Here is a 26,578-nt window from a genome sequence, read left to right on the forward strand (position 1 = left end):
GACGGCAGCGATGTACGGATGCCATCATGTCAAATCCTTTTATCTCTGCTCCACAACAATCGCACGTGCCTCCGAGAAGTGCTCGGGGAGTGCTGTGCAGAAATGAGCCGTGCCGCCGTCTTCATCCGGCGGCAGACTTGGGGGACACGGCGGGGGAATGCAACCGGACTTTGTAAAATCAGAGGAGGGGGGGGCATCCTTCACGTTAGAGGGGTCTCCTCAACACTGTTGCTTTCTCTTTGAGATTCCAGGTTGTTTAGGGGCTTAAGAGCTTAAGTGCCACACCAGCAATTGGTTTAATTCAGATTAGATGAGTCAGTTGTTGGTGTATAGGGACCACCGAGGTATTTTAACAACCCACCTGAACCAAATAACGTGTAACGCTCACAGCAGGGCTTTGTTAGCTCCAGCATGTAGTACAGTCCACATCGACTATGCAATAACACGTGCACTTGTAACGGTAAATGCAGCTTATCGCCTGATGATCACATTATGCTGCACTCAGCTCTGTGCCATCACGCACATAAAAAGAAGCAGAAGACATTAGTGTTGTTCAGACGGCGTATAGACTGCATTTGTAATATGAGCATGTAATAGGTGCCTAATCACATGCCTTCGGTGTAGTTTATGGCCACAGAGGTTTTAATTCCCCATTTTATCTGCATAGCACGACTGTGATGGGGGCCAGATCATCTTTCATTTTGTGAAAAATACGTCTTTATACGAGCTTTTTCTGGACTGACGAGAACTTCCTGTCTGCCTCCTTGAGCGTGGCCTTCAAGCCTCCTGTTAGACGCTAAGAAAGAGGGAACAGCATTGACAAAAAAAAAGCTCCAATCACTCTTTTTCCGAGAGGAGAAAATGTTTGCTTTTTTTTTTTTGCTTTGGCAGAAAAAAATAATGTCGTCGAACATCAGGCAGCACATTTGTTCTTGTGTTGGTGTGAAACAGTTGTGAGGTGTCTTTGCAATACGAGCTGATTACCCCGAGAGCCGGCCCATCATTGTTGACGGCTAAATGGGTGCAGGGGGAAAAAAGGGGAATGACAGTTAAATGGTGGAAAACAAACTCGATCATTCAGGTGAATAAAGTATGAGCTTTCTGGATTGGAGGGTGAGGCATGTGTGGGGGGGGGGGGGGGGGGGGGGGAGCAGAGGCGTTTTGTGGGAGTTTTGTGTGGCGGCTCGTTCAGTATGAGTCGGGGCTGAAAGGCCGCTTGGGTTGTCTTTTCATCCGTCCAGGGACAGGGCTCCCCCGCTGGGCGCGGGACGGCGCGCCTCCTGAGCCGCCTCTGACATCCACACAGAGCGGGACGGCGGAGTAAACAGGGCTTTCAGAGGCCTCATTAGACAGGAACTTGACGAGAGAAGGAAATGTTCAATTATTCGCTTGTCTGCTAAAAAAGGAGAGGCTTTGCCATCAATTCAGGAACTCCTGGAAAAGACAACAAAATCTTTGTATATGTGTGTGTGTGTGTGCCTGTGTGTGTGCCTGTGTGTGTGTGTGTGTGTGTGTGTGTGTGTGTGTGTGTTTGTGTTTGTGTGTGTGTGTGTTTTAATGACTTTGATTTTTGTGGGGGTGTTATAGGACTAAAGTGCATATACTGTATCCATTAAGAATTTTTTTTTTCTCATGTCAACCTGCATGTGTTTTTAAAATGTGAAAAATAAATGGACTCGTGACAGATTTATGTAATAGCATATTTAAAAAAAAAACAACCCCATAAGACATATCTTTTAAGATATATTTCACACTGTGCTCTCCCAAACAATAGTGTGTTGATGGCGTGTCTTACCACATTAATTCCCACGAGCCCAGCGGCCTTGTTGGATGCTCATTGCCATGGTAACCAGTCAGCAATATGCTAACATACACTGTGTGACATAAATAAAGAGCGAAAGTGTTAAGATGTTTAGAATTTTTCTGCGTAAGCCAATGTTTACCACACAGGACGCACTTTTAAGTAGGAACTACCTTCTGAGGCGGTTGGATGAAACATCTGTCCCTTATTGCCGTTAGGAGTAAACTTTAACCGAAATCATCACGGGGCAGTCGAGTGAACGTGAGCTGCCATGAATAACACGCCTGTGCCTAAAAGCTGCCTGCGGCCGCTCGAGGAGATCGTCGATGCTTCTCAACCTCTTTCTTTTCAACCACAAATCGATAGATGTTGTCTTCTCCAAATCTTCTTTTGCCAATCAAATAGGGTTTCACTTCAAAGCGTCTGACAGTTTTCTTTGACAGATACTTGCTCTTCATTTATTCAGCACTGTCCACACGCAGCACTATGACTCACATCCAGTGCACTTGAGCTTCTGTAATTTAAAGGGGACCTATTATGAAAAACACGTTTTTTCTTGCTTTAACATAAAGTGGTCTCCCCTCAGCCTGCCAACTCAGAGAAGGGAAAAAGCAACCAAATTCTGCAGTGTCTGTACAGCTGCCCGGATGAGCCGTCCAGTGTGATGTTTCACACTGGACTCAGGATTCAGATTCTGCTCCCGTCGTTACGTAACGACGGGACTGATGCGTGAAACCACGCCCACAACTAACTCTGGCCGGAACAACAACAAGAACTCCGCCGGCCGAAGCTTCCGCCATTTTTTCGTAGCGGTGTATCGCGTCATCGCGTCAGGCAGCCAATCAGCACAGAGCCTCATTATCATAGCCCCGCCCACTCAGAATCCCGCATAGATAATGCGGTTAGAGAATGGGAAGATAAAGACATGGCTCAGAGGCTGAATTTCTAATTTATTTAGCAAAAACAATCAAAAGCTTGTTTTTAAGACATTCAAGGCCTGTTTTCAAGGTCCGCTTTAAGAAAAAAAGGCAACATAGTCGGATGTTTGACATTTTTGCCGGCGATCCGATCAGTTATCACTGGAGTTTCTACTTCTTTCCTAACTATTAGATTGAGCGGCAAGCTGTTGCCGTTCTGACATTTCCTAAAACTGAGATGATTTCTGCAAGAGATGCAAAAAGGTGTTGACACATTGATCCTAAAGTAAATCAAAGGAAAGCATCAGAAGGTATGAAAGCACTGAAAAAAACAAGCTTTAAATGTAGAAGATGCTGAAATTCTTTAAGCGCTGATGATCACATCTCATCCGAAGGAAGATTGCAAACTTCTGGCGTGGGTTGAATACCTTCTTTCTCGCCCATCTCCGACTGCGCATGCGTGTGACTGTGCATGCGTCTATTAATATGCACGCCTGCACCGGGACACGGTTCCTTACATCACGCAGGTGGTTGCAGCAAATATTAGCTTTTCGTCTTAACATGGCCAACCGCTGGTATTTAAAAGAGCGAAATTGAGAGGCTTTCTTTTTTCTCCTAGCAGGCTGCTCCAGACCGGCAGCAGACGGCTTGGTTACATTCAACAAACATGAAGTAACCATCGACTTGAGTCTGTATCTTCCACTGCAGTTCATTTTGGACGGGGGCGAAAGGAGGAGCTGGGAGAGGGCGCTGGGTTCACCTTGAATGCAAACAGAGTGGATGTTAGCAGGCGCCTGGTGCCTCGCGTACTACCACCGGGTCACTCCCTGATTACAGAGAAACACATAAGACCACAGGACAGACAGCTGATGTCTGTAGCGAAACCTGAGCGCCGTCGACGGCCAGCAGCATATGTGGCAGGGTGGCATGTAGCGAAGGCCTCTCCCTGCACTGGAGGCAGACTGAGACAGAAAACAGTGAACTTCTGGTCTGGCGGTGGCCACAGGCATGCCGAAAATGAGACCTTAAAGGATTGTCGGAAGGCACTGTCACATTTTCCGCAACATGTCCCTTCAGGAAGCTTCCTCTGCATATTTGAGAATGACAGGCAAGCGATCAGTTTTTAAAACACAAGGTCGCCGCTGAGAAGTAAACACCAGAAAGAGTGACAAACAGTTTACATCAAGCTCCACTCAGATCCACTGACGTGCCTTTTAAAGCCAACAAAATCGTGTGCAGCGTGGCATCATGTCGCCCAGCTCCATCTCTGTATATCACTAATACATTCAGCATAATTAAAAAAGAACCAGGCCTTCAAAATGTGCAGGCTATTTGAACAGACAACACTGAATGAAAGGAGCTTTTAGTTTTCATACGCAGCAGCTCCAGGATGCCAGCGTTTGGGGTCGTTATGAGGTTTTGAGTTGGCTATAAACACTTTCTAGCTATTGGTTGCTTTTGGCTGCCAGGGAGTTGTTTACTACATTGAAATAGGTGATGTGCAATTTTTTTTTTTTTTTTTTTTAAATTGGGTTTACCCTTGTTTGGATGCCGGTTGCCAAAAGAGTGCTTTCATCAAGCCACTTGCTCAAAAGTGCCATCAGTGACAGAAAGCTTTCAGGCCGCCGTGTGGTGCGACACGCTGGGAATTGTCAGTATGCTCTTGTTGTTCTTCTCCTTTCTTCTTTGTTTGCCTGTGCATGAAGATATGCTTCAGAAAGATTACGGTTGTAGTGAAGAACAACTGCAAATTAGAAAAAGTTGAGGAAGCCAAGATGTGAAGCCAAGATGTTTTTTTTTTATTTCTCATCAGCTTCATTTTATGTTATTTTGTATCCATTTTTATGTTTCAGGCTTGTAATATAATCCAAATCACCGTTGCTATGGGCACCATTTAGTGATAATAAAGATGGTGTCAGCAGTAGGGATGAATTTGTACAAAATCAGGAAGCAAAGATGGGTGGAGGATCTGCATTAATAAATAAATATATATATATATATATATATATTCATATTTATATCCCCCTGCCCTTTTCTTTCTTCGAAAAGTTGACTCAATTTACTGAGGTCTTCATGAAATGTCTCTGACATGTTTTGGCTGAATAATCACAGACGCAGTTCAACAGCTTCTAAACAAACTGTGTGTTTACAGTTGAGTTCACAGCAACTGGTTTTAAAGGGGTGGAGTCAGACACCTGACTTAACTCTACCCCTCCCCTCTTTGGGGTTTCCTTTGAATTTGGTCTTTTCACGTTGGAAAAATAGCGAATGCTGTATGATGTGAAGTTTGATGGGAAAAGAAGCAGGATACGTCTACTCTGAGCTGGGTCAGTGATGTCACAGAACCATGCAAATCTAAACAACTCGCTGAATGACATAGTTTTGGTCCATCAGAGTCTGGAAATAAGTGACCGGGTTGCGTCGTATCACCATCATTGATTTGGTTGAGTGAGTTTTCAAGTGTTCGTCAAACCTCTCCCTTCTCGTCGCATTCAAGGTGCATCAAAGACAAGTTCCTGTTTGCGTTGGAATCCTGCTCAAACCGTCCCTCCGTCATTGGCCGTCCTCACATTTCCACGGCCGATCTGTTTCCGTGTCTCTGCCCTTCTGTCTCGCCGTCGTGATGCGTCCTCCGAAATGCGTCCTCCGAAATGCTCCATAAATGTCCTTTTTGGAAAGCGTTGGCGCAGCAGTCGCTGCCGAGCTGGACTGGACTCCCTCACGTTAATGTGCTTGTTAACAGCTTGTGGTCACGGGCGGTTTGTGTGGCTTTGCTGTGTGAGCTGAAACACTCACTGGAGCCAGCCAGAGGCGCTGTGTGGAAGCTGTGAAACGACCAGGCGGAGAGGGACCCCGGGGCTCTATATAGTATAGTTCTATATTTTGATAAATATTTTTGCAAGTTAAAAAAAAATAAAAATCTAGATGGAATAAACAAATTTCTAGCAGGGGTATTATAGGTGACAGTTCAAACCAGAAACACACCCTCTGATTGTGTCACTGAGGAAGAAGGAAACCCATCGCCATGGTTTTACTTGTGTCGCTTTCACTTCTCACTGAGTGTGGTAACAAAAATGCTCGTGGGCTGGTGTTATCAGGAGTCATTAACTGCTATCTAATAAACGCTTTCACCCACACATCTCATTTGCTTCAGTGCCTCTTTACAATCCTCTGATTGGTCGCACACTGCAAAAACAACCCCTCTAGAAATAAGCCTAATATTCTCTCAATCTAGTCAAAATTGTCTTATTAATTGTAAAAAAATAAATACATTCTTGGCCAGGATTCTCAAAAACTAGCAAAACAGTCCAAAATAGACTTTTCCACCTTCTTAGAAATGAGTTTTTGCAGTGTAGAGTCTATTCAGAGTATAAATAGTAAAACTTACGTGCATACGGAGTCATACAGGTGCAACTCTGTGTTCCTGTCATCGCCGTGGAGACGCCCTTGCACCTCAGCTTGCTGACATGGCACACACACACACACACACACACACACACACACACACAGAGTATGATCTGCCTGCATCTTCTGAGTGAAGTTTGCTGGCTTTACTGTAAAGCGATGACTGTGAGCGTGTTGGAGTTTGTGGTTCAGGTCTGTTAAATCCACTCTGTCTGTGTCTCTCATCTCTGCAGGAGTCGGAAGATCCAGATCCGGAACATTCCCCCTCATCTACAGTGGGAGGTCAGTTGTTTGTACGTCCGTCCGTGTGTGTGTGTGTGTGTGTGTGTGTGTGTGTGTGTGTGTGTGTGTGTGTGTGTGTGTGTGTGTGTGTGTGTGTGTGTGTGTGTTTGTGTGTGTGTGTGTGTGTTTGTGAGGGGAAGAGACAGTGATGCCCAACTGAACAGCACCAGGCAGCAGCACATAAACCGGTTTCCTGACAATGAGTCACCCGTCTTTATAGCGTTACAGTTAAGTGTTTCATGTGCCGGTGCACTGCACGCGTGACAGCGTGTGTGTTTGTGTAGCTGATACCGCGTCCGTGTGTCAACATCTGTAACCTCGCAGGGGTCCGAGTAGGTTTTCTCTGCGTGAGTGTCGCTTTTCAAGTCTGCCAACACCTCCGTGTCTCTCCGGGCTTCCATCTGAGTGCCGTCTGCTCGCTGCAGGAGGACTCAGGCTTCACCTGGGAATTTAAAGAAATTAGCATTTGCAGAGAGCAAAAAGTCTCCGTATTTGACAGATTATAACAAGATACCAGATTATTGTTTTCCTCTAATGCTTTAATGCAAGTTTGCACGTCCAAAACAACCAAACTGCAAAATTGTAATTGTTTTTTACGACCTTATTTCTTTCAGTTTACTTATTTCACATGAAATGCTCCAGTTGAAGAATTGTATATAAAACAAATTGTCATGCATTAAAGCAAAAGACTTTAAATCCAGCTAATCAAAGACTGAGTGTATTTATGAGAGTGAATGAGTGAATGTCAGACACCAAGATAAAAGGAGATACATTAGCGCACACTTTTGTTTTATTGCCTCACTTTAAAGCTGTAATTGTTATATATTATTTATGAAATCTTTCTGCTGGAAACACATTTGCTGAATCCGTTGAAAGTCGGGCTGCAGCAGCAAGTTTCAGTCGTCACAGCAGCTTTTGGGTTAAAGTTGAGCGGTGGAGTAAATTAAATGTCAAGTCAATTACAAGATAGAAACGTCTCACAAGCAGATACGTTACTGTCGTTGTAGACAAAGTTTTGTTGCATGTATACGATTTAAGAAAAGTATTCTTATCGTCCACTAAAGTCTGTGTAAAAGCTTGTAAGATTTGAATGTCTTTGTGAAGTGTTAATTTATGTGAAAATTCAGTTAATTATAACTCAAAATGATAGAAAATATATTAATCCCAGAAAGAAAATTACTTAAAATCAGAAAATTCAGGTTTTCAATGGGACTGGTGTGTGGCGAAGCACTTGCTTGACAAGCTTCATGAGCTACTTTGATATTTTATCTCTCCCTGCGTTTATTTGAACCAAAATCAGTTCAGACTGTGTCGATAAGACAGTAATTGCGGTGGTTAGTATTGATGCCTAAAAACAAAGTGGCTCCAGCTAGGAGCCCTGACATGGACGTGAGCATGGAAGTTTGCCGAATTCATGATTGTAAACTGGTGTTAGCCGATTTACAATGGAGGTTTGCTTTAAAGTTTATTTGAAGTTTATTTTGCCACATCATATAAAGCCGAGCCAGCTTTTTCTCCAGGTCCCATGTTTCGAGGTTCCCTCAGGTCTGAATAGGTCAGAAAATTTTTACAAAGTTCTATTGGCCACAAAATATTGAAGTAGTTTAAGAAAACTTACAGCACACGCATGCTAAATGACGACTGATGAAATGCAGATAGTTAGTTACAAAACACAGAATCTGATGAAAAATGCTAACTAAATGAAGTAAATTCTGCAGCACTTATCTTTACCCGAAAGGATATTTTAAAGCCTCGCGTTTTGTCGTTGTCACATCGTTTGGGGACAGTCAGGATTGCTGTTCCAGCTCCACTCCAGTGACAAACAATGCAGTATTACAAAAAAAGGTTAAAAAGAAAATCTCCTGACTCATTTCCTTTTATTAAATACGGAAATGCAGCGTACATGTTGCTTAATGCAGGAATGGATGCATTCTAGCAAATTAAATGAGGATGAAGAATCAAAAACATCTTTGGTTCAGACTGTCTGGAGGTAACTGTAAGAGTTGTTTTCTTGTCATTTTCTGAAACATTTCAGCTTTTCCTGAGTTGGAGTTGTATTAAACATTTCACTTTTCAGTGAAAATGTCCAATTGTAGCAGATTGTTTCACTGAGATGTCGGATTTTGATTCTACGTCCTTTAAGTGACTGCAGTGTGTGTGTATATCACATTTTCTTCTCAATTAAAAAAAACAGAAATATAACAACTGATGTTCATTGTTTTGGTTCAAATGTTGAGACAGGAGGAAGCCTTAAAAAAAAAAGAAAAAAAAGAAACAGGGGTGGGATTAAATACGTTTTCTTCTTCCCACTCCCTTTCGAGTGTTAATGAGTTAATTTGTATTTTGAACCTGCACCTGATAAACCTGATAAAAGGTATTTGTTTAATTTTATGTTGCACGCAGGTCACTTATGTTATGTTTTATTGCTCAAAATAAATATGAATTGATTGATTGAAAAGTGGAGAAAAAAAAAAAAAAAAAAAAAAAACTCAAGGGGCCTCAAGGGCCACAGTCCTGCATGTTTAAGACGTCTCCCTGCTACAGAACAGCTGATTGAAATGAATGGATCGTCATCAGCTTCCCATTGAACTCTGCACAATCCTTAAATGAGCCATACGGGCAAACCACGTGACATTCACGGCCGTGGCCCCTGAGGACCAAACCAGAGGAACATTGATGCAGTATTTCTGCAGCGGGGAGGCAGGTCTGGTCTGCAGGCAGGCCAGTTTTGCAACCGCTCTACTTTGCTGTTGTTATACTTACAAAATGTAGTGTAGCATCATTTTGCTGCCATAAGTGAAGCCTTTTTGGTCGTCAGGGTGGTAGGACATCTTTCTTTAAACCTCTAGACGTCATTCAGCCTGGATGGCGCCGTCACTGGCGTGCCTGTTACCTTCACAGTGTGCACTAATGCAGCCGAGTGCTGATAGAAAAGATGAGCCCTGTCCTCTTGAACCTGATTTCTAGAAAGATTTCAAAATAATGTCTTTTCTTCTCTTCACCATTCATCTTTAATTAATTTGGGCCCAAACAACAGTTTTCTACTTTGGAAAAGGGGTTTAAGAATTAAGTCATCATTTTTAATTTTTAGCATCTGATATGTTGCCTCATAGCTTTTTTTAAATTCTACTTTTATATACATTTTTTACGCCATGTCAACCGTTTCGAAATTGAGGTTGAATTTAAGGTACAGCCTTTATTTCCCTTTTAGCGCGTTTGTCATTATGTTTACAATCTAATTTCGATTTCAGTGGAATTCTGCTAATTAAAAAGGAGTTACAGACTTTTTTTGTACCTGATTTATTTGCAAATTAATTAACCTGCTTTTAATAAACAAACACTTCAGGCGATTCGGCTGCAAGGATAACGCATGCTGCGGTATAAACATACTTCAAGGCCGAATAATTAAAAAGGGAATAATGCTTCCTCTTTTTCTGGCTCTGGCTGGCTGCTCGTCTTCACATTAACGTCTCACATCAACACTCGTTCTCTGAGTGAACCTTCAGCTCAGGTGTCATTCTTCCAGGCGGCTCGGCGTTCGCCTCAGCCATTAGACCGTTGCTACTTTCTGTCATGTGAAGAATTAAAAAAGGAGAGAAAAGTGCTTTTATTTCAACCACAGAAGCACAGGAGCACAAATGTGAGCAGTCGTTCTCCAGACTGGAAATGTGCTGTAATTGAAAGCAGTTGGAAGTGAGGATTTCGCTGCTAGATTGTCACTTGAAGGTTACTTTGTAAAATCCTGTAGCTCCAAACCTCTGTGTGTGTGTGTGTGTGTGTGTGTGTGTGTGTGTGTGTGTGTGTGTGTGTGTGTGTGTGTGTGTGTGTGTGTGTGTGTGTGTGTGTGTGTGTGTGTGTGTGTGTGTGTGTGTGTGTGTGTGTGTGTGTGTGTTTTTGTCCCCGTGTTTATGTTCTTGTCCATCAGCGGCACCAGTCGTTGCATCTCTGACTTCAGCTCCCGTCTCTCCCTCAGGTTTTGGACGGCCTTCTAGCTCAGTATGGTACTGTAGAGAACGTGGAACAAGGTACAAAACTCATCTTCATTTGCCTCCGACTGTTCCGACGCATATGTGTCTTATTTACCAAACACGCACACAAACACTCACGAACGTAGACCTCCCAGTGAGTCAAGCCTCCCCTTGTGAGTTCACTTCCTCATTATCATCATCCCACACATCCATTATCTAAACATAACCCATCTCTGCATATGAATCAGCCTTTATCATCTCGTCTGTCTTTGTGCGTCTGGATTTGACCCTGAGAGATGAGCGCTTGAATGACATGTGGCTGCGATAATAAGCGAGGTCTACCACCGCGGGTAACCCTCGGCTTCAGCATATGGACTACAGTTGCATACATCCAGTGGTAATGATTCTGTGTGTGTGTTTACGCCTGTGCACGTCTGAGCGCTGCATCTTTCGGAAGCTGTACTGTGGTAAAGGAGGATGACACTGAAGGCGCCTTGTGGTGGATATTTTGCACTGTCTGTGTGTGTGCACTAAGAAAAGCCACAAGTACAGCGTTTTGCTGTCTCCACATGCATGCGAAGGTAGTAGCGACGCCTAGGCGGACACACACCTTCACATTCACACGTGCAGAAATCCTGGCACGCGCTCGGGGTCTCTGAATGTCAAAACAGCCAGGGCCAACCCGGCGCCCGCTGTTGTCATGACAGGTGCTAGAAGACAAGCCAGCGGAGAAGTTTTTCCTCCGAGTTTCCCAGGTGGGGCTGGGAAACGGCCCGCTTCCCTCTCCACCGACCACCGGCGCAGCATTTCCCCCCTCTACCCTTCGCTCTCCGCCTCTTTCAAAATCACTAGCTGCTGCGGACGATCAATAGAGCCACCTCGCTCGTGTGTGTGTGTGTGTGTGTGCTCAGTCTCCGTCCAGTTTCCTCCCCGCCCCCGAGCTCGTGCGCTCTGGTCAGCAGGAGTGAGTTTTGGGAGCAGTCCCGTGCCGCTGTGTGGCGTGGTGAAGGTCGGTTGTGGCGGGGCAGGGCAGGGTTGGCTGCGAGTGCCGTTTTTTTGGCAAGGCGCCACACTCTGCCCCACACACCCCGTCTAAGCCAGCTCGGTGCTCTCGCTGGATTTAACCGTTCACAACTTACAGGTTTTCACTTTTGTTTTTCATGAAAGAAATCAGTCCGCTGCAGAATAATTCACCTCTTCTGTGATGTTGACATGAGCAAGCTTTGGCAACTCCCCTCACAGTTACGGAGCTGTTTTTGGAGGTTTAGTAGAGCGACGTCACGGACACAGCAGAGATGCCATCGCTTCAGCTGATAGGTATCTCGTTAGACCAGGTGGCGTTTCTTCACTAAACATCTTGTTACAACCAAAAACGTAATAACGGCCAATAACGTAATAACTGCCAATAATGTAATAATTTTGGCCATTTCAAATGTAATAAAGCCAATAGTGTAATAATGTGCCTTTTTTAACTTAACTTAACTTTTTTTAACTTTTTGCCAATAATGTAATAAGGCATCACATTATGAAAGGTTTTTTTTAATACCAGGCCAATAACGTAATAACCAGCCAATAATGTAATGCCTAATAATGTAATGTAATTATCGGCAAAAAGTTATTACGTTATTGGCTCAGAAGTTTTATTACATTATTGGCACATTATAACACTATTGGCTTTATTTGAAATGGCCAAAATTATTACATTATTGGCAGTTATTACGTTATTGGCCGTTATTACGTTTTTGGTTGTAACACATCTCAAAAACAGTTTAGTTTGCTGATTCTTTTTGTCGGACAAGAATATTTAGGTTTTTTAAATACCCGACATGTTTCGGCGATTCCTTTCGCCTTCATCAGTCACAAGATGGTCAGTGTGACCCGCCATTTATCAGCTGATGTTAAAAGGTCAGATTTGACAGGTGAGTCTCGCCCTCCGCTGCCAGGATGCTGCTCCAGGTGGGAGGGAGCATCCCCCTCGTCCCTGTTGATGATCTTCAGGCCCCGCTTCCTGATTCCTATGGCCTTCCCTGATCCAGCGCTGGTGTTTGTTGTCTTGGGTGCAGATGACTCTGGCTTTTTCCCAGTCCATGATGTGATTTTCCTTTTTGCAGTGATCAGTGATGGCTGACTTTTAGTGGTCCTGTTGTCCTCTTGTTTGTCTTGTTGCTGTCTCCTTCTTGTATTCCTTTTTATGTTCTTTTAACATCAGCTCATAAATGGCGGGTCACACACCATCTTGTGACTGATGAAGGTGAAAGGAATCGCCGAAACATGTCAGGTATTTAAAAAACCTAAATATTCTTGTCCGACGAGAAGAATCAGCAAATTAAATTGTGAAGCCATGGACAAAGTGAACTTTATTAAATCATCTCAAAAGCAGCTTCCTCTTACCACCACGAGCACTGTAGATATGTCTGTGTGGGGACGTCATGTTGTTGACTAAAGACAAGGTCAGAAAACAATAAAGAAAACTTCCTTCTGAAAGGCATTTCATTCACACTTAAACTTTTAATGCCTTACAGATGAAATATTACAGAAAAAATACTTATATTATATTGAAATTTAAAAAAACCCCATTTTTGCAATTTTGTGTTTCACAGTATCTAAATGACATATGTGTCATTATGAATACAGTGGGTTTCTTTGTATAAAACAACTATATATATATATATATATATATATATATATATATATATATATATATATATATATATATATATATATATATATATATATATATATATATATATATATATATATATATACAGTGCCTTGCGAAAGTATTTGGCCCCCTTGAACGTTGTGACCTTTTGCCACATTTCAGGCTTCAAACATAAAGATATAAAACTGCAATTTTTGGTGAAAAATCAACAACAAGTGGGACACAATCATGAAGTGGAACGAAATTTATTGGATATTTCAAACTTTTTTAACAAATAAAAAACTGAAAAAGTGGCCGTGCAAAATTATTCACCCCCTTTACTTTCAGTGCAGCAAACTCTGTCCAGAAGTTCAGTGAGGATCTCTGAATGATCCAGTGTTGACCTAAATGACTAATAAATAAATAAAATAAAAAAATAAATGCAATCCACCAGTGTGTAATCACGTCTCCGTATAAATGCACCTGCACTGTGATCGTCTCAGAGGTCCGTTTAAAGCGCAGAGAGCATCATGAAGAACCAGGAACACACCAGGCAGGTCCCAGATACTGCACTCTAAAAAGTAATTCAGTTGCCTTGTAAATATAACCATTTAGAAAATGTATATTAGCTTAATAAAATCTCTAATTATCACGTATGAGATTGTTTTAATTGCAGATGCCAAAATAAATGAGTAAAAATCCAACTGTTAATTTTGTGTAAAGTGTATCTATTGTTATATTTAATTGCATGAGAATAAATTAGTTTTTGATAAACTGGTAATATTTTTAAAATATGCTCAATAACTGTGGGTGGGTTTCCATCATAATATTTGAGAATGGATTAGTTATACAGATGACTTTAACTAAATAGAATTATTACTGATTCCAACTCAATATCTTTAGTCTTTTTTGAAGACCCACCCATTAGACACAGTTACCTGCCTCTGATTGGCTAGAGACACTGAACTTTGACGTCAGGCGCATTTTCAAATCCAAGCGCAAACGGAGGACACGGAAAAGACGAGCAACGAACTTTTCCAGCCATTTCATCAAAAAGAGCAGCAGTCTTGGTAAGTACACATCCAACAAATGTTAATTAAATATTGAATGTGTCTTCATATTCTACTTGTTTAGTCGGACGTGACACTAGCCATGTTTCACATGATGCTCGTCTGTTTCAAGGCGGGAGGGCAGAGTAAAACTTCCCCCCCGAGAAAAAGACTTTACCCGTTTCAACCATTTACAACACGCTGTGTATTATGACATTCATTGCCTACACATAATTGTAGGTATTTATCGGTTATATGACCGTGATTTAAAAAATTCAAAATGTGATATTAGGTGAAAGGTCCGCATGTGAAAATATTGTGTTAATGAACCGGTCGCATTTCGCTCCGCGAAGGGTCTATTTTCTTCCGCGGTGCTTTTCTCAAGCAGCCATTAGGCATTCACCATTGCATTGTCTGCTGCATTTTCATGAACAGAGTTCCTTCAATAAATCTTCACTGTAATATTTTGAACTGGGCTATGGTTATTCTCCTCTAGGAGGATTGAAATTAAATTAAAATATGGTGTAAATGAACCAGTCGCATTTCGCTCCGCGAAGGGTCTATTTTCTTCCGCGGTGCTTTTCTCAAGCAGCCATTAGGCATTCATTGCATTTTCTGCTGCATTTTCATGAACAAAGTTCCTTCAATAAATTTTCACGGTGATATTTTGAACTGGGCTATGGTTATTATCCTTGGGGAGGATTGACATGTTGAGTCATTTAGATTTTTAAGTAGATTTTTCATTAGATACATTTTTTATAATTAGTATGACAGATATTAGTCAACGTTTTTGAATGAAAGTAACATTAAAACAATCTGTTGGTTCCCCTTTTAACACTATTGTATTTATCATCCTTTTTCTTTTCTGTTTTACAGTTAATGGAATGGAGGTGTAAACTCTGCACATCTGTGGAGTCATCAAAAGGGACACATTCAGCAAACTAGAGGGGTCGTGATCCAGTGTCTCATCGACCATCTGGGAGAAGATCCCAGTGACTTGATCAAGGACTTTGAAGTAAGTAAAATTAAGTGTTTTAACAATACGTGGTTTAAATAACCTATAAATTATGATGAGATGCGGTTTATAAGTCAAGCATATTTATTTTCCAATCTCAAAAATATATTTACAAATGCACATTTATATGTCACATTTTCATATATCTATATTTATAAAGACATGCAAATTTATAAATGTAATTTTTTATATATATATAGTCAGACAATCCTATCCCCATATTCAACTGGTTGGCTGTATGTAGCACAGCATCAACATTTAGAATAATACCTTAAACATCATCATTGCATCATTGGTGAGATTTTATTTTGCTTTATTCCATGACTGCATCAGTGAAAGTTGCTCATTGTGTGTCTATAAAACGAAACAGTCTGAAAGTGAGCTCTTACCAATTGTCTTAATGTGTGCAGGATGCTGCTGGTGCTCCTGTCAGCATAGAAGAGGAGTTGTCCACAGAAGTGATGAAAATCTACCTGCTGCCGAACCAAGGAACTACTGACGTAGGCATTGTGATTGAGGGAATCCCTGTCCTCACCAACCTTGGGGATCTTAGCAGAGCCTGCTGCCATCTCCTGGGACTGACCTACGTCTTCGATTTGAAGTACCCCGCAAAGCTCAAACATAGCTTTGAGGTTTTCCAGAAGGTGCTGCTTCAGCTAGACCCTCTACATCTTTCACCCAAAGTTCAGAGACTGAAGAAATGTCTTCTTACTTAGTTAAGGAACTATGGTTCAGCAAAATGCTCACAGGTTTAAAGGTATCGTCTGTTTGCTGCCACTGTTCCAGATTGTGATTGAAGAGTTCTTGATGTTCACTGAAAGTGGATTTGTTGAGTGACAAATGTTTTAATATGGAGATAACATTTGTTTTTTTTTTCTTTTTTTTGGGGGGGGGGGGGGGGGGGGGGGGGTTATTGTATTTTACATTAAACTAAGACTACAATTGAAACTGCCAAACAGCCCATGGCTGCTTTTGTGGTAATGACTTACTGTCATTTTAAAGGGCTCATAGTTCCTGTTGCACTGTTGGATGGATGCACAGCACGCAAGCACTTTTACCTTTTCTTTTTTTGTTTAACCAAAGTGAAATGTTAAAGTTTTATACAATAAAAATAATTGACTGTATAATTGCCTCGTGTATTCATTTAGACAAGGGTGAATGAACATTTATTTTTATAATTATTTATTTATATAATATATATATATATATATATATATATATAAAATTAAAATAAATAAATATATAATACAGTTAATATTGAGTATAGGCAACACATTTGTTTTGTTAAATCATACACTCATATTCAGTCGGATAAACCAAGCATTCCCGTTGTATATACTCAATATTTTATGTGGTTTTGACTTAAGTTTTCTATTGCATATTTATGCACATCTACTCAATTTTTTCATACCGAGTTGCTTAACATTGCTATTTAGATTTGCTTAAAGGTTTTAATTGCACTTACTCAATTTTTTAGGTTTATTTTACACAATTGCATGGCAGTCAAATTTACTCAATATGTATGAGTGTAAAAATGTTTCACCCATTTTATTGAGTAGGTAGGCGTTTTTGTTTTTAGAGTGTGTTGTGGAGAAGTTTAAAGCTGGATTTGGATACGAAATATTTCCCAAGCTTTTAAACATCCCAAGGAGCACTGTGCAAGTGATAATATTGAAATGGAAGGAGTATCAGACCACTGCAAATCTACCAAGACCTGGCCGTCCCTCTACACTTTCAGCTCATACAAGGAGAAGACTGATCAGAGATGCAGCCAAGAGGCCCATGATCTCTCTGGATGAACTGCAGAGCTCTACAGCTGAGGTTTGAGACTCTGTCCATACGACAACAATCAGTCGTATACTGCACAATTCTGGCCTTTATGGAAGAGTGGTAAGAAGAAAGCCATTTCTTAAAGATATCCATACAAAGTGTCGTTTAAAGTTTGCCACAAGCCACCTGGGAGACACACCAAACATGTGGAAGAAGGTGCTCTGGTCAGATGAGACCAAAATCAAACTTTTTGGCAACAACGCAAGACGTTATGTTTGGCATAAAAGCAACACAGCTCATCGCCCTCAACACACCATCCCCACTGTCAAACATGGTGGTGGCAGCATCATGGTTTGGGCCTGCTTTTCTTCAACAGGGAAGATGTTTAAAATTGATGGGAAGATGGATGGAGCCAAATACAGGACCATTCTGGAAGAAAACCTGATGGAGTGTGCAAAAGACCTGAGACTGGGACGGAGATTTGTCTTCCAACAAGACAATGATCCAAAACATAAAGCAAAATCTACAATGGAATGGTTCGCAAAAAAAACATATCCAGGTGTTAGAATGGCCAAGCTGTTTTGCAAGGAGGAATGGGCAAAAATGTCAGTCTCTCGATGTGCAAAACTGATAGAGACAAACCCCAAGTGACTTACAGCTGTAATCGCAGCAAAAGGTGGCGCTACAAAGTATTAACTTAAGGGGGATGAATAATTTTGCACGCCCAATTTTTCAGTTTTTTATTTGTTAAAAAAGTTTAATCTGGAAGTGTCCCACTTGTTGTTGATTCTTCACAAAAAATTACAGTTTTATATCTTTATGTTTGAAGCCTGAAATGTGGCAAAAGTTCACGGGGGGCAAATACTCTCGCAAGGCACTGTATATATGTGTATATATATATATATATATATATATATATATATATATATATGTGTGTATATATATATATATATATATATATATATATGTGTGTATATATATATATATATATATATGTATATATATATATATATATATGTGTGTATATATATATATATATATATATATATATATATATATATAGTACAGACCAAAAGTTTGTATGTATATAAATAGACAAATGAATTAATAAAATTCAAAAAAATCTTTTCCTGGAGCCTTTAAATCTGGCTTCCAGATTAAGTTTGCGTGAGGCCTTTGCGACCTCAGCCGGTGCTCCGGGCTGAAGCGGGCAGGATCCCAGCAGGGATCACAACCTCAGGCCACGACCGCAGATCTCCTCAAGGTGTTCCCGTTGTTCCTTTCAGTGCATTTGATCGGTGATCCTCGTTTGTACCCATTTAGGCTGCCGGTCCAGAATTAGGTACATATTTGTGGAAGTGGCAGAGAGTCTTTAGAGGAAGCGGCGGCGTGTGGAGCGAGAGCCAGCGCAGAGATGGCCGCAATGCATTCAAAGAGACAAGTGGCTCTCTGGGTCACATCGGGAACCTGGACTCGCGTGTGTCCAGTTCACCTAAGCCTGCTACAAAGAACCCGCTAAGTGCATGTGTAAACCTTTGTTTACTATCTCACGGTATTTCTTTCCCCTTCTCTCCTTGTCTTGTCTCACAGTGAACACTGACACAGAAACCGCAGTGGTGAATGTCACATACGCAACCAAGGAGGAAGCTAAAGTGTAAGCAGCACAAATAATGACACTGATGAGCCAAGCACTGAGAGTAAGACTTACGACTTACTTGCACAGACAAGAAGATGTGATAAGAACAGCGTAGTTCATGTTTGTCTGTATATTGTGTCTGTATTTGTCAGTTTAAGCATATGCAGCCGCCCCATCTGTGACCAGCGTGCATACATCTTTAATGTAACCTTATCAAAACAAGGTTGACACTCAAGGAGGTCTCTGCATAATTGGTGCAGAGGTAAAATGTCTCAGAAAAAAAGCAGTGACATCTTTTACAAGAAGAAGATGACTGGCTAAATGTATAAATACATTAATCTCTCTCAGGCTTCCGTCCAGATGTGGCTCAAGTGGTTTCGTCACCCTTCTCCTCCTTCTCCTCCTCTTCCTCCTCCCGGGTTCTCCCAAATTTTTTTAGTGGACAAATTAATGCTCTGAAGGAAATTGTAATCCACAAGGAGGGTTTTTGTGTTTGATAAACACATTAAAAAGCAGATATGTCAGAGGTTGGATAAGTAACTCAGGGCTTAAATTCATCCGTGCAAATCCTGTTCTCAAAGGTGTAAGCGAGTACACTCCCATCTATTTAGGTTGACATTTTTCTGTCTGCACTGCTTTCCTCCGCACCACCCAGAGCCATTGAGAAGCTCACCGGGCACCAGTTTGACGACTACTCCTTCAACGTGTCGTACATCATGGACATGGATGCTGCGCCACCCGTCCAAGGTCCCCGCACGCGGCGAGGGGGCCGATCTTCCCAGGACCAGGGCGCCTCTCAGCCCGGGGCGTCGGGGGGCTTCGGCTCGCCACGTCCCCGGCAACACGACTTCCCCCTGCGTATGCTCGTGCCCACGCAGTTTGTGGGAGCCATCATCGGCAAGGAAGGCCTCACCATCAAGAACGTCACCAAACAAACACAGTCAAAGTAAGATCCGTGCTCTCGGCCTCACGTTTTCTGCACGCTTTCTTGTAATGCTCTTCCCCTTTTAACCCTCCTCTTTATTCTAACTACGCCATGATCTCCGCTCAGGGTGGACATTCACCGGAAGGAAAATGCCGGTGCGGCAGAAAAACCCATCACCATCCACTCAACCCCCGAGGGCTGCTCCTCTGCCTGCCGCATGATCATGGACATCATGCAGAAGGAGGCCAACGAGACCAAGACGTGAGTGGACGCCTCTACTCGCAGACCTGCACCTAAAGGTGCTCATGCGGGGGCCTGAACGTATGGAGATTAGCCATAATGTCCGCAGGGCTATAATCTCATCCTTTAACCCGCATGCACACCTTTTAATCTCGTTGTGTATTCCCTAGCCCGAAGCAGCAACAGTAAACACGACACACATGCACACACACTCAGGCCGACATGTGATCACAGCTTAGCATTTAAGAGAGCAGGCCAACAGGTCTAATTGGGTTTGACACTTTTAACAAGACGCTGCACCTTTGAAACTCTTTGAGCTTCTGCTCGGTTTGTGAATCAAACCGTAAACTTCCACCTGCCTACTTTTATTAGTTTGCTGCTCTTCTCTATGTCATCCCATACAGACTTTGTTCAGTATAAGACAGAAGCATTCAGATGAAAAATGTTTGAACAGTCGTTCAGCTTGAGACGCCGTGCTCCCTCTCGCCTGTCGTTCTCTTTTGTCAGGGAAGGTTTCTTCTTTTATTTCTGCTCAGTCCTTTTGTTTGTGATGCCGCAGTGCCCTTCACAAACCTTTTGTACTGCTTGACAATATTTAGATTTACTTGATGAAGAAAACTTCCATATTCTGGGAATTTTGAAAGTTGAGTCTCGAAAGTCTATTTCCACGCTTAAATCCTTTTTATGTGAATACACTTAATCCTTTAAAGCCTGGCGTGTTCATGATGAATTCAGCAGTTTCTAAGTAACATTTTTATATCATTTTGGGTAATTTTATGTATTATTCTATTTATTCGTTTTTTTTTATGTTATTGTATAAATGATTGTATTATTAATATCTAATCTAATAAAATCCATCCATCCATAGATAATGGATGGATGGATATTATTATTATTATTATTATTATTATTATTATTATTATTATTATTATTATAGGGTGGCACAGACGTCTCAGAAATTATTGTATCAAATTTGTAAATACACCAGGTTTTAGCAGAATTGCTAGTTTCCACCTGCAGACATTCAGCATTAATGGGTTAAATCATAGACTGCATAAAAGAACGGAGTCACGTGACTCATTGGTTTTGGAAGAGCTGTTTTGAAGCCCATTTTTCTTGGTGCCGGGCTCAGCCATGTTGCTATTAGAATTCGCTTTGGGTACCAACTCCTTCAACAGATCCCCGGTGAAAAATCTGATGATGATGCTGAAGCTGGGTTCGTAAAAACAGTTGTAGCATGACGATTACGGCTGAGGTGGCTGTCAATCATTCATATTAGAAATACATTTAGTGCTTTTATATAAATTCTGCTGGCGTGGTACAAAAAATGTCATCCCCTTCAGAGTTTTTATGGGTGTAAAATCAAACGACCGAGACCAAAACGTTTTTTAGAACCAGCCTTTAATATGTTTATCTCTGCTCCAAAGGTGGGCATTTTAACACGGGAGTCGATGTAGATTGACTCGCTTTTGCAGCCAGCCTCTGGTGGCCAGTCGAGGAACTGCAACGAAATTCAGTTCCATGAGCTTCAACTTGGAAGTTAAAGCAGCACTATGTAACTTTTGAACCTTAATATCATATTTCCAGAGTCATTGTGATGGTACATCAACTTCCAACAGGTTTAATGAAAACCTCTGTCATGGTCTGAGGGGTCTGTATCGCCTTCACTGGCACTATGGCCGCGTTCAGACTGCAGGCAAATCTGATATATATCTGATTCCTTCTCATATCCGATTTTCAGGGCTGACTGTCCACACTGTTTTTAGCAAGTGTCCATATCGGATCTGGCTCTGTTCAGACTGCGCCACATCATTGACTGATCTGACGGGTTGCCGTAGCAACGACGTCGGAGCGCAGGCGTCACCCAGCGCGTGTATTGTGTGAAGTCATGTATTTCTTTTATATATATAAAAAAATCCCAAAATATCTGTACCGTTTCTGATTGGGTCGGCACTGCGCATCATTTTTAGACATAAAAATGAACGCATACAGCAAAAGTTGTGTCTCGGCGGAGGGACCCGGCGTCCCAGCAAAATGAGAAACAGAGAAAGGTGTTCAGAACAAAACCACCAGCAAACTAACAAACCAACCAACAAAGCTCAGAGTTAACAAAACGAACCAGCAATGAACAACTGGCAGCCCCGCTCCATAACCTGTCCTCCTAGGAGGAGAGGGGCTGACGGGCTGCAGGTTCAGGCTCACAGCGCGAATGATAGGAAGATATGAAGGCTGATTTATGGTTCCGCGTTACACCGACGCAGAGCCTACGGCGTAGGGTACGCGGCGACCCGCAGCTACGTGGAAATGCGGTCTTTTATTCTGCTATTAAAACATTATTTGTAATGTGAATTTGCAACACTCAAACTACAAATAATAGTTTTTGACGTGACATCAGAGATTGTACATGCTCTCTGTGAAAGGATGAGTAGCTCCACAACTGGAAATGGGCGGGTGGTTTGGAGCGTCTGGGACAGTCATATCCGATCTGAGTGTTTGGAGCTGTTCAGACTGACATGCATCTGCCCAAATGAGATATGGATCGGATATGAAACTACCTCCCGGAGGTGGTTTCCATCTGGTTTGCAAAAATCGGATATCATGCGTTTTGGGACTGTTCAGACTTCAAAAGAGTCATCCAGTTTCAATCTGGATGGGCTAAAAATCGAATATTTGCCTGCAGTCTGAACGCGGCCTATGTAACTTTGAGGTGCATGGTAGGAACCCTTCCACACTAAAAAACTACACATTTTTACGGCTTTGACTGCTTTACGGCATACGTCACTTCCCCCTCCTTCCCGATTCGTAGTCGAGACGAAAGCTGGACGGGACGTGGAGCGCAGAGCTCAGCAGAAGCTGGTATCATGGCCGAAGCAGCGAAAGAAACGAAGAAAATAAAAGTTTTAACGGAGAAGGCGAAAAAAGAAAGCAGGAGAGTAACAAGCTAAATGCCTGGACAAAAAAATAAAAAATAAATAGAAAAAAATAAAATAAAATGCCCGGACAAGAATAAACATTGGCCGGCGTTCACTCGCTGGTGTGAGATGAAAGACGAGGAGGGATGTCCGACAAGAGAGACAGAATTGTTATGATACAAATGTAAATGTAGAGTTCTATGTTCAATAAGAAGCAAAATTAGAATGTTTTCACATACAGGGGATTCGTCTTGGGTTCTAGTATTTTTCCTGAGAACTGTAAAATTGTGCAGGGCTGATCTATAGGGATATAGAATATATATATATATATATATATATATATATATATATATATATATATATATATATATATATATATATATATATATATAGAATATAAGGAATGGGCATTCAGTTATTCACAGGTTATAAAGTATTTTTTTATTTTGTCAGTAAGTATGTTGGACTATTAATTTATGACGAAGTCCCTCTAAAAAACGTGACAGGAAAAAGGTGCATTAGTAATTTGAGGCGCATTATTTCGCTGAAACAGTCTCACTAATAAAACCAAGTTGAACTTAGTGATTTTCAACATCGTCATATTATATTGTTTAGCCAAAAATAGATACATTACCTCTTTGCTATCCATCCTGCAAACGACCGCTGAAAACAGAAAAGTAGTTTTGAAAGTCTGTCCCGTCTTATTTCATTCACTATCAAAACAAATGCATGCGACAGGAGATCAGGATCTTTCCGGGAGTACGCGCTGGTGCTCATGGGAAATGTAGTGTTCTTTCTGGTAAAGCACTACCACTTTTGTCCAAAGTAGCCGCCAAACTCAACAAAAGCTGAAAGTTACATTGTGCTGCTTTAAATGGTTGGAGCTTGGGTTAATACACTTAAAGGCTGTGTGATTTTTTTTTTTTTTTCTATTATATTCAGAAGCCTTCAAGGTCACTTTTTCCATCTGCCCTTCTTTTGTGTCTTTGAGCTAAATGGTTTCTGGCTGCATCTTTATTTCACTTCAGTTTAGTTCCATCCAGTTCATTGTTTGTGAATCACTGAAGGGACGATATGTTGTTGCACCAGAAAGACGTTCGTTAGTCTGTCAGTGTTGCAGTTGCTTTAGGGAGTCATTGTGGCAGGCTGGATATTCCTCTTTACCAGTTTGTGTTGCAGCAAACGTGTTCTTACATGAGAGAGATGTCTGTCATCGCATGCATTCTTTTAATTCTCATCCCAATAACAGTCAGGCGCTATATTGAAAGCAAAAGTGTAAGTGTGTATCGTGCATGCATGTGTGGTGTTTTAATCTTGCTCCCGTTGGTCTGAATGTAATTTCTGTAAGTTGCTCTCACGTAGAGACCGTCAGTCATATGAACAATTAAAAATAAATCAGCTGGGGTGAGCCACCTCAGATTGGTAAATCCTGTGCTCGGTAGTCACAATGACGCCCACGCCTCTGCAGTGCGGTCACTATAATGTGCTACGCCGTCCCGCCCGGATACCACACCTGCAGAGACGATCCCGCTGCCCTCCACCCAGTAATTTCTCCCCAGCCGGCATCCACTGAAACTCAAACCACTGGAGTTAGGGTCTGAGCCCACATCACTGTCATGTCCCCACAGTCGCCCCCCTCCTCCCCGACTAATTTCACCCTGTAGCGTGAATCTGTACTTCAAGATTACTGCGTGTGCGGGCCTCCTCCCCTACACGCAAAAACACACTCATCCCCATGTGTGATCCGGCTCAAAAGAAACCCCCAACATCTGGCAACCCTCTGCCACACCCCACCGCAGCTCGAACTCACATTCACACCCTGCAACTGCCAAAAAAAAGCAGAAATAAAGATAATATGAAAATGAAACTACTCCTGATACCGTTGCACAGTAATACAATGCCTGCACACATGAGCCAGGTACTTATTTTCACACCAAAGAGACCTCAATTTATGGTAATATATGGAATCTTTGTTGAAGCTTTTGTTGTCGCATCCATCTTCTCAACATATATGCTCCCAGCATGACATTTTCAAGCAAAGCAAGAGAAAATCCAGTCACTTGAGAATCAAATCCTCCATCCATCCGCGACTGGCCATGACAAAGCAGGTATAAACTGGATGTTAGTTGTTAAATTGCAAACCTTTCCTCCTTTTCCTGTAGACGTCAGTAACACTATTATGCAACCCCTCGAATTTGTCTTTTCCATTATCTGTTCTCCAAAATATTTCAGGGTTTTGTCTAATTCATAATAAAAAAATAACTCTATTAAACACAACAACAGAAAATCTGACTCACTTTCCATTTTTCTAAAATTACACAGCTTACAAAACCAGTTTTTGCCTGTCTGGTATATTTTAAATCTGCCAGCCTCAACAACCATGAAAGATGGCTTCTATATTCTGCCGACAACTCACATATGAGTCCAGGCTTTTATCATTATTTTATTCCGATTTTCATATTTTATGGACGTTTTATAGAAGTCTTTTACTTTTTTTAAATGTCTTTCTAGCCTTTATCACCTTTATCTAAATTTCGGTACATTTTCCATGTAACTTTTTCAATATATTCCAGCTCTTGTTCCCGTCAAAGTGAATGTACTTCCTTTAGTTGCTTTAATGAAAAGTATCAGTTGTACGAACAACAAGAAATTACACTGTAAAGACAGACGCTCTAGAAATACGCCTGGTCTTAAAATAAGAGTTTTTGTAATTTTTTGTAAAGTAGCGAAATAGTTCAGCCACTTGACAAGAAACAATGCTTTTTTACTTGTTTCGAAGTGTGTTTTGGCAGTGTCATCAGCTGCTCCGATCTGCGTCAAATCGGTAATCCTGCTCTCAAAAGTCACAGTGACTGCCGCGCCCCTGAAATGTGTCTGTTACAATATTCTGCGCGGCCCCGCCCGGGCGCCACACCTGCAGAAAAACACCCTTTCACACAGACACACACGCCACCCGGCAGTCACCCCCACCTGCCCCGACATCTGGCAACCCGCCATGTCTCCAACCTGCTCTTACTCCCCACAACTGCCAAACAAAGCAGACATTAAGATAATATTGAAATGAGGCCGCGTTAACACACTGTTTGCACGCACCAGCCCCACTGTCGGGAGTCGATGAGGGAAAAGAAAGGGGACTAAAGGAAAAATGGAGTCTTCTGATCTGCTTCTTTAACAGCATAAAAAGGATAAATGTCTTGTTTCTTTGTGCTTGCAGCAGCGGTTCCCGCTGCTCGCCCCCATCACACCACAACAGCTCATCCCCTATCGTCCCGTCTAACGTGTTTCTGTGTGTGTGTGTGTGTGTGTGTGTGTGTGTGTGTGTAGGACGGAGGACATCCCTCTGAAAATCCTCGCCCACAACAGCCTCGTGGGCCGGCTGATCGGGAAGGAGGGCCGCAACCTGAAGAAGATCGAGGAGGAGACAGGGACCAAGATAACCATCTCCTCGTAAGTTTTCCCGGCGCTTCATGCAGGCGCCCTGCGCCCACGCCGAGAGCGCGTGCAGCTCTGGAGCAGCGGGAGTTACACTCAGGATAAGTTCAAATACAGAGGCTGTTTCCTGTCTGACCGATCGTCAAACAACAGACGGTGATTTCAGCTTCCTGCTGCCACGCCCTCCTTCCTGTGCGCCTCTTAACCTCTCGACATGCGGTTTCACTTAGCTGTTGGGGAGCAAACGTAAAAAGCTGATTACAGCCTTTTTTTTCTTTCTTTCTTTCCTCCAGCACGTAACATTAGCGAGGAGGTGATTAGTTCCCGTTTCACACGCTCCGCTCGCCAAACCTGGGTTTATTCAGAGCTGTATTGTACGGCTGGGTCTCTGTGAGCTCGGGAGAAGAAGGAGAGCGTCCTTTCAAGAAGAGCGAGCGGCTTGATGATGATTCTGAGAATTCTTTAAGAGCGTCCTTTGTTTCGGAGAGTAGATATCATTTCATTTCCTATTCATTTATTGATTCATTCCACACACGTCAAAACCATCGTAGTGGGCCGTAACAACGTTAACACTGTGGATTATTT

The 26,578-nt window shown here is 42.0% G+C and overlaps 1 protein-coding gene across 4 annotated transcripts in view; it reads left to right on the plus strand.

The window, feature by feature from the left end:
• Positions 1 to 26,578, plus strand: part of igf2bp2a (insulin-like growth factor 2 mRNA binding protein 2a) — a 57,154-nt gene that overhangs the window by 20,309 nt on the left and 10,267 nt on the right. For all 4 annotated transcript variants that reach the window (XM_061723656.1, XM_061723655.1, XM_061723658.1 and 1 more), the window contains 6 exons: positions 6,357 to 6,405; positions 10,379 to 10,430; positions 18,439 to 18,502; positions 19,140 to 19,430; positions 19,536 to 19,670; positions 25,886 to 26,008. In XM_061723656.1, coding sequence (XP_061579640.1) covers positions 6,357 to 6,405; positions 10,379 to 10,430; positions 18,439 to 18,502; positions 19,140 to 19,430; positions 19,536 to 19,670; positions 25,886 to 26,008 — 714 coding nt within the window. The remainder of the gene's footprint in view (positions 1 to 6,356; positions 6,406 to 10,378; positions 10,431 to 18,438; positions 18,503 to 19,139; positions 19,431 to 19,535; positions 19,671 to 25,885; positions 26,009 to 26,578) is intronic.

Source organism: Cololabis saira, chromosome 6 (assembly GCF_033807715.1).
Source record: "Cololabis saira isolate AMF1-May2022 chromosome 6, fColSai1.1, whole genome shotgun sequence".
NCBI classification, from domain to species: domain Eukaryota; kingdom Metazoa; phylum Chordata; class Actinopteri; order Beloniformes; family Belonidae; genus Cololabis; species Cololabis saira.